Source organism: Neomonachus schauinslandi, chromosome X (assembly GCF_002201575.2).
Source record: "Neomonachus schauinslandi chromosome X, ASM220157v2, whole genome shotgun sequence".
Taxonomy (NCBI): Eukaryota; Metazoa; Chordata; class Mammalia; order Carnivora; family Phocidae; genus Neomonachus; species Neomonachus schauinslandi.
The window spans coordinates 84,939,498-84,947,461 of NC_058419.1; the positions used below are offsets into that span (position 1 = coordinate 84,939,498).

The window sequence follows — 7,964 nt, forward strand, 5'->3', positions numbered from 1 at the left end:
CCCCCCCCCCCCCCCCCGACTCTGCGGGACTCACCCACACAGGCCCCCTGGCGGAAGGACATGAGGGGGCAGAAGATGCTGCGCACAGGGTGTGAGCTCTGCTCAATGGGGAAGCTTCTCTTCAGCTGCAGCGTCCCCTCGTTGTCCACCACCCTGAGGGAAGGATGAGAGCGGGTCGGGGTGTCGCCTCAGCTCCAGACGGCAACGAACGGGGGGCGGGCCAGTCTGTGTCCCCACCCCGGCGCCCGAGTTCTTTTCAAGGTTCACAAAGTCTGGTTCTGAGACGACTGTGCATACCTAACAAGCACGGGCTGGTACGTGCGTTCATGACAGTTTGGAAGCTACCTGTTGATGGAAATGGGGAGCCTCTGCAGTGTGACTCACTAGTTTCTCTTTCTAGGGGTCTCTAAGAGATCTTGGTGGTAAGACGGGCACAAGGAGGGGAAAGGCCGACCAAACTGGACGCGCCTGCAATGCGGAAAATGATGAGCCATTCAAAAGAACGACTGAGCCAACAGCACTGCAGGGGACGTGGGAGCAGTTCAACAGGCGCCGTCTGGTGAGGAAAGCGAGACGTGGGAAAGGATGGAGAAGGAGCCCGCTTCCGTGAGACAATGACCCTCCCTCCGAAATGTGGGGGTGGGTGCGCACGCCTCGGTTACAGGGGAGAGAACAAAATGTAGGAAGGAACATACAGAGCTGCTGGCTGAGGTGGCAGGAAGGAGGAGAAAAGAAGGGAGAGGATTGGGGAGGAGATAGCCCCACATTTGGGAGTATGCCTAAATTAAGAATTACACATACGTCTTATGTGCGTGTGTGATTTTTTTTTTTTTTAAAGAGTAGAAAAACAAAATAGTAGAATAGAAACCATCCTGCCGGGCGGTGGTTTTCAGGCCTGGCTGGACTTCGCTTGGGGAACTTTTCAATATACCAAGGTGCCCAGGCCCGTCGCAGGGCTTCTGAAATCATTGGCCTGGAGCGGGGCCTGGCCATGACCTTGTGAAACCCTTCAGGTCATTCCAGCATGCAGCCCAGACTGAGAACTGCATTTGGGTAACGTGTCATAGGTGAGTGGGAACAGTAAATTCCTCCGCTTAAAAACACCAAAAAAGAAAAAGAAAAAAAAAAGAAGGAAGGAAGGAAGGAAGGAAGGAAGAAAGGAAGGCAGGAAGGAAGGAAGGAAGGACCACTGCTCCAAGAGGGCCCTAGTCTATATCATGCCTCAGGTTGCTCATCTGTAGAATGGGCACGATCACAGCCCCTCCTCACAGTGCTGTTCAGAGGATTAAGCGGAGTGCTCCGTACAAGGTGTTTCCATGGGGCCTGGCAGCAGCCCTTTCTATGTAAGCATCAGCTACTCCTGCCACCACCCCTCCCACTGATACCCGGCACTATCATACAGAGACCCGACTCCCCTGCTCACTCAAATTAACCTGATGGAGGAGACCGGCCCTGAGGCCCTACAGGTTCTCCTCTGACGAGGAGCCAGGGCTGCCATCGCAGTCTGATGGAGGCGGCCCGGGCAGGGAAGACCTACCTATAGAGTAGCAGCTTGTTGAGGCAAGCATTGATGAGCAGCGAGGGGTCCCGGGCCTCGCGGCTGACCCAGGAGCGGGCGGAGATGCTGGTCACAGGGCTCCCCTCATGCACCACCAGACGCTTGGCTTTGGTCAGTTTCCCTGGAGCGACGGGGGGAGAGGAGGCAAAATGAGGGGGAGGGGGGGCTATGCGCTGGGACGGTGGCAGCGCCAATACCCAGATGCAGGCCTGGGGCCTGCCTACCTGTGGCCATGTCGAAGAGGAAAGAGAAAATACTGCCACGGTCATCTCCTGCCCAGAGCAGCCGGCCAGGGGCATCGAAGGACAGAGCGAGGACCCGGCCCGTCAGCTTGCTGGAGCCACCCTTCACTTTCTTGCCTGTGGAGATGTTCATGACGTGCACGTTGTGCTTGGCATTCCCCACCTGTGGGTGAGACCGGCACACCATCATCCTGCTCTCAGCCAGTCCCTCCTTGGGTCTGACCATAATGGAGCTGCTGTCGATGGAACTGGCGGGCTCCTACTGGAGTCTAACCCTGGTGTGTGTGTGGGGGGGGGGGCTGTGGCGGGTAGACCGGGAGGTGACCGAGGCCTGTGATCCTTTAGAGCCAGCCCCTCTTGCCATCTAACCAGGACGGCCAGCACCCCCCGTGACAGGCAAACCACAGGGCCATCCTAGGCTGGTAATGATAGCTAGTCTGCTTCCCGCCTGGTCCCTGCTGGACACTTGACTATACTGGGGCCGGTGCTGCAGCAGGAGGGATCCCAGAGCACAGCCTCACTCAGCCAGTCCCCTCTCTCCCGCTCAGGGCCAGGCCAGATTTTCACTTCTTTCCCCCGCCCTCCGACTCTCCATCCTGGGGCCGGACCACAGTGGGGCTGTGCCACTGGGATGAGCCAAGCCTTCCGACTAAGTCACCCTGCCCGCCGACCAGCAGCCCCCGGGATTGGAAGACAGTGGCACTGCTGTTGATGGGACCCAAGGGGTACCAGAGCCGGGACTCTGCCTCCTGACCAGTCCCCCCCTGGAGTCTATCACAGCAAGCCCCCCCTCCCACCCCACCAAGCACGGTGTCCCTGTTCTGACCCGTTTCCCTCTGAGTCTAACCACAGGAGGACCGTGGTGAGGGACTAGAGGGGACCCCCTCCCCCACCCCACCCCCACACTGACTCCCTGGGACAGCTCTCCTGGCCCGGCACCCCGCCCTCGGCGAGCGGGCACCCCGGAGCCTGACCACAGTCAGGTTGTTGTTGACCGGCTGGAAGGTGCAGCAGAGCAGTTCGGCGCCATCGGGGTCAGGAATCTCCCGGATGCAGCGGCCGTCCTCAGAGGCCCAGATGCGCATGGTAGCATCGAGCGAGGTGGACACGAGGATGTCGTTGGAGAGGGACCAGGCGAAGTCGGAGACGCCGCGGGTGTGGCCCCGCAGCACGCGGAGCACCGTGGGCGGGGCGGGCACCAGCTGGCAGAGGGAGATGCTGCCGTCGAGAGAGCAGCACGCCAGGCGGTGCCGGTCGTCATTGGCGAAGCGCACCCTTGGGACTGCAATGCCAAGAAGCCGTGGTGTGACTCGGCATGCTCACCGGGCGCTTTCATTTATAAAAGGCTCTGCCGCGGGGGCTGGGGGCTGGGACCCACTGCGCCAAGCACAGGGGCCTGCGCCAAGGGCTTTCCTGGCTGAGAACGGGAGTGCGAACCCGAGAAGGCCCTCTGCCAAAAGCTCCCTAAATTGTAGCCAGCGCTTTATGATTACCAAAGTCTTGGCGGTCTGCAAAACCTGCGCTGCCCGCTGCAAGGGGAGTTCTCTGTAGCGAAGGCTCTGAACCCTTCCAAGCAACTCACGACCCCAGAAGCCTCCTGCCAAGTCCTCTTTTGAGCTGCTGAGCCCTTTTACGATAGCCCAAGTACTTGAGATCTTGCAGACCGCTTTACTTTGCTGAGGGCTTGTGGGCTTGGGGAAAGGTTTAGGAATGGCAATTCCTCCTTCGGAGGTGGGCCAGAGACTCTGGGTTCCAGGAAAGGACGCGCTGAGTAGTTGTCACAGTTCAGGCAAATGAGTGGTGAGGGAACCCGCTGACCTGCTGGCTTACCTGCCTCATCCACGTGCTGGTCGAAAACATGGTACATGCCCGCAAAGGCGTAGTTCTCACTCAGTGAAGTATCCCCGGCCATGGCTCTACTTGCTTCTGCCGCTGATGTGGGTACCACACTGCCAGGGGGCCTGGGCCCCAACAGGAGTGGGGGGCAGGTAACGTGAGGTAGGTGCTAGCATTCAGGCCCCACGGCCCCTCTCCCCCTTACAAGCCCCCGGCTCACAGCCACCCCTGTGCGTACCTGTCCTCATAGACAGCACGGTTCATCTGTGCCTGTAGTTGGTAGGAGCCTCGGCTGACAGAACGGCGGTGCCCACGGGCCCCCAGGGCCCGAGGATCGTCCTCAAAGTCCTGCAAACAGAGGGTCAGGGTGGGCACATCTTGAAAACAGTCCTCCAGAACCAGGGGCGCCTGGGTGGCTCAGTTGGTTGGGCCACTGCCTTTGGCTCAGGTCATGATCCTGGGGTCCCGGGATCGGGTCCCATATCGGGCTCCCTGCTCAGCAAGGGGTCTGCTTCTCCCTCTGACCCTCCCCCCTCTCATGCTCTCTCAGTCGGCCAATAATCAATAAATATTCTGTGGAGAAAGAATGGATACTTTCCCCCTGAAAACCACTCAGCACCGTCTCTTGCTTCATTGCAGTCTCAGCTCAACTGTCACCTCCTCGGAGAGGCCTTTCCTGATCATCCCCATCAGACATAGCTTCCCTCTGTCCCCCACATGAGTCTCATTTTATCCCAAGTCTGCTTTACTTTTCCATCATAGCACTCCTCACTATAAGCCGTGTTAATTACTAATTTATTTATCTGGTTTCACATGTCTATTGACCTGTTTATCTTGTTTATTGCCTATTTATCAACCTGTTCATCTTGTCTGTTGTCCATTTATTGACCTATCATATATTTTTTTTGCCCTCTGCTTATCCTAAGAGCCTGGCACGGTGCCTTGCACATAGAGGTGCCCGACAAGTCTGCTGAGCGAATGTATATGGAGGCAGGTGGCGTGCGCGGTAGGCAGTGTGGGGAGGAGCTCACCTCCATGCGGTCTAGGGTAGTTCGGCTGCTGCGAACGATGCTGTTGCTATAGGCACGGGCACTGCCTGGCTCAGAGAGGGGCCCGTAACGCTGGCCCAGCAGCTGCCCACGCAGCCTCAGGTACTGCCGACGCAGTGCTGGGGGGTGCCCAGCCTTGGCATTCTCCCGCAGCAGCTGGCTGCGCCGTCGAATGTACTGTGTCCGAAACTGTGGAAACGTTGGTGTGCGGTACGCGTTGTACCTATGATGGCGGGAGGCAGGGTGGGCAGCAGGCACAGGATAGAGGGAATCAATCAGCTCAGGGGATGGTGAAAGAGAGTGAGGTGTGTGGCAGTGAGGGGTCAGGATGGCAAGTGATCAGTAGTGGTGATCGGGCTCCCTCTGGTGCTGTGATGAGGGTGGGTCTACAGTAATAAAGGGCATGGCGATGAGGTCACTGTGGGGACAATGGAGGCCGTCTGCAGCTTTGCTGGAGTTGGTATGAGGTGTCAGTGTAGACAACAGTAGGGCTCAGGGTAACATGGTGATGAGGGTCAGTGTGGGGCAATGATGGAAGTCAGTATGGGATGGTGATGGGGTCAGATTGGGGAAGTGATGATGGTAAGAGAAGTCTGCGGAGGGGGGGGCAATGGTGGGGAATAGGATGTCACCAGCCTGAGCTCCATCACCCCCTCCCAAAGGCTCTGACAGCACAGCCTCTTTGCGCATGCCCAGATCTGACCGCATTTTCCCAGCATGCTCTTTACGACCCTCTTGCCAGCCCGTCTCTGCCGGCAAGCCCCCCCCCACACCCTGCTACTGCGCATGCTCACCTCCAGCATGCCCACGCAGCCGCATAAGTCAAGTTCTCCGCCCAGCCTCACTTATCTCCATTGCGCATGCACCACAGTAACTTCCGCTCCCATGGGCTTCGACCCCACGCCTCACCTCGCGTCTACTGCTAAGACCTGCTGCCACACCGCTGCCATTCCCCGGCCTCCTCTTCTGGCGTGTCCCCCCGCGGGAGCCTGCAGGACAAGGGCCTGGAATGTCAGCGTTTCAAGTGAAGGGATTTAATTCCTCCCCTTCCGCCAGGCGATCGTTGCCGTAGACACCGAGTCCCTCGACGCTGGGACGTCGCGAAATACCACCCGGCAGCTAGCATGGTCATCACCCCAGCCCTGCCCTTCCCGGGCAGTTCCCGGAAGACTCACAACAGCGATTCAGATCTGATCCCGCCCCTCCCCGGTCACCATAGCGACGCCCCTCCTCCCGTCTAGCAATCCTTCTTGGCATTCCCCATCCATCTTGTTCCCCCCGCCCTCCGCCTTCCCTTCTCGGGTTCAAGAGCAGGACCCGGATTCAGAGACCACCTCCGGGGCTGCCTCCGGCTCTTGAGGCCCCGGGGCGGCCCTGAGACCAGTGTCGCCCTTTCCTTCTGTCTCTCTGCTCCCTCTTTCAGGCTCCAGGCAAGATGGCCGCCTGCTGCCAGGAAGAGCTGCCAAGCACGGAGCGAATGGATAGGAATCTTTCCCAGGGCGTGGGAGAACCACGCAAGCGCGCTATGGGACAAGCGCGCTTCCGGCACAGGATGGAGGCTCCACCCCTTAAGTTCTACCCACCCCCAGTCCCTAATGGCATTTTTTGTATACACAAGAATATCCAAGGGCCAGAGAGACAGGGGCGAGTATGCGAATCACTCACTAAAAATTAGAAATACGACTTTCTTTTGAAACCGTGGAATAAACTGATTCTTAGGAGCACAATCTTGGCCAAGCAAGATTTGAAGCATAGGAGGGGCCCCCATCATCACTGCTGATCACTTGCCATACCATCAAAAATAATCACGGGGCGCCTGGGTGGCTCAGTCGTTAGGCGTCTGCCTTCGGCTCAGGTCATGATCCCAGGGTCCTGGGATCGAGCCCCGCATCGGGCTCCCTGCTCGGCGGGAAGCCTTCTTCTCCCTCTCCTGCTCCCCCTGTTTGTGTTCCCTCTCTCGCTGTGTCTCTGTCAAATAAATAAATAAAATCTTTAAAAAATAATAATAATCACATATGCAGAGACTCCTAGGCTGTTCTCCAGTTCTTTTTTTTTTTAAGATTTTATTTGAGAGAGAGAGAGTACAAGCAGGGAGAAGGAGAAGCGGGCTCCCCGCAGAGCAAGGAGCCTGACGCGGGGCTCCATCCCAGGACCCTGGGATCATGACCCCAGCCGAAGGCAGATGCTTAACCGACTGAGCCACCCAGACGCCCCTGTTCTCCAGTTCTTAAAGTGACTGACAGGCCTCCATGCAACCCTGGGATGAGAAGAGTCTGTTTTGTGGTGGGGGTGTTTGTGGGGGGGTCGGGTTGGATGGTCCCAGGAAGCTTGGTCTGGGCCTGAGTCTCAAAAGGCAGAAGACATTAAGTAGGCACAACAGGCTTTGGATCCCAAAAGGCTATCTGAACCATCCTTATTTCAACTCTAACAGGAAGTTGCAACTCTTAACTACTCATCTTTTTTTTAAAGTAATCTACATCCAATGTGGGGCTCAAACTTATTTCCCTGAGATCAAGAGTTGCATGCTCTACCAAATGAGCCGGCCAGGTGCCCCTCTAACTATTCATCTTAATGTGGTCAGGATGAACAGAACTTACAAAACTGAGATACGAAGTTTAGTACCTTCCTATTGGATCTTAACATTCATTAACTGCCACAATTCTCAAAACTTTTTTTCACACTATTTTTAATAACATACAATAATCTGAACAGTTTTAAAGCCACTTGAAATGAGGAGACACATTCAAAACACGTATTGCGCTTTGTGTGTTCTAACAAAAATAGACCACTCTGTTTTGTATCGACAGAGCACCTCCCTTGTCCACGTAACTAAGCTGTGGGTGTCTTTAAAAAATTTTTTTTAATGATTGTATTTATTAATTTGACAGAGAGATAGCACAAGCACGGGGAGTGGCAGGCAGAGGGAGAGGGAGAAGCAGGCTCCTGGCTGAGCAGAGAGCCCAATGTGGGGCTCGATCCCAGGACCCTGGGATCATGACTCAAGCTGAAGGCAGACACTCAACCGACTGAGCCACTCAGGGGCCCCTATGGGTGTGTTTTTGAATATCTTCTATTTGATGATTGCTAAAGGATAAACTGCACAAACGTGTAACCACTAACATTTATTGGATAATATGCTGGACACATGGTGATTTACATGTATTAATCCATTTAATCCTAATAACTGAATGTTGTGGGTTCCCTTACTACCCCCATTTTACAGATGAAGAAAGCTGAAGCCCAGGAAGTTCAAGGGTGACACCTTATTGAACTGGTCTC

At 56.1% G+C, this 7,964-nt stretch overlaps 1 protein-coding gene across 1 annotated transcript in view; it reads right to left on the reverse strand.

Moving 5' to 3' along the window:
* WDR13 (WD repeat domain 13) overlaps positions 1 to 6,506 on the reverse strand; it is a 7,228-nt gene extending 722 nt beyond the window's left edge. The window contains exons 1-9 of the mRNA XM_044911516.1: positions 6,479 to 6,506; positions 5,595 to 5,674; positions 4,668 to 4,908; positions 3,875 to 3,984; positions 3,631 to 3,761; positions 2,775 to 3,082; positions 1,783 to 1,963; positions 1,538 to 1,679; positions 35 to 153 (exon numbers count right to left, since the gene is read on the reverse strand). Coding sequence (XP_044767451.1) covers positions 35 to 153; positions 1,538 to 1,679; positions 1,783 to 1,963; positions 2,775 to 3,082; positions 3,631 to 3,761; positions 3,875 to 3,984; positions 4,668 to 4,908; positions 5,595 to 5,674; positions 6,479 to 6,481 — 1,315 coding nt within the window. The 5' untranslated portion in view covers positions 6,482 to 6,506. The remainder of the gene's footprint in view (positions 1 to 34; positions 154 to 1,537; positions 1,680 to 1,782; positions 1,964 to 2,774; positions 3,083 to 3,630; positions 3,762 to 3,874; positions 3,985 to 4,667; positions 4,909 to 5,594; positions 5,675 to 6,478) is intronic.
* Positions 6,507 to 7,964: the final 1,458 nt, after the last annotated feature.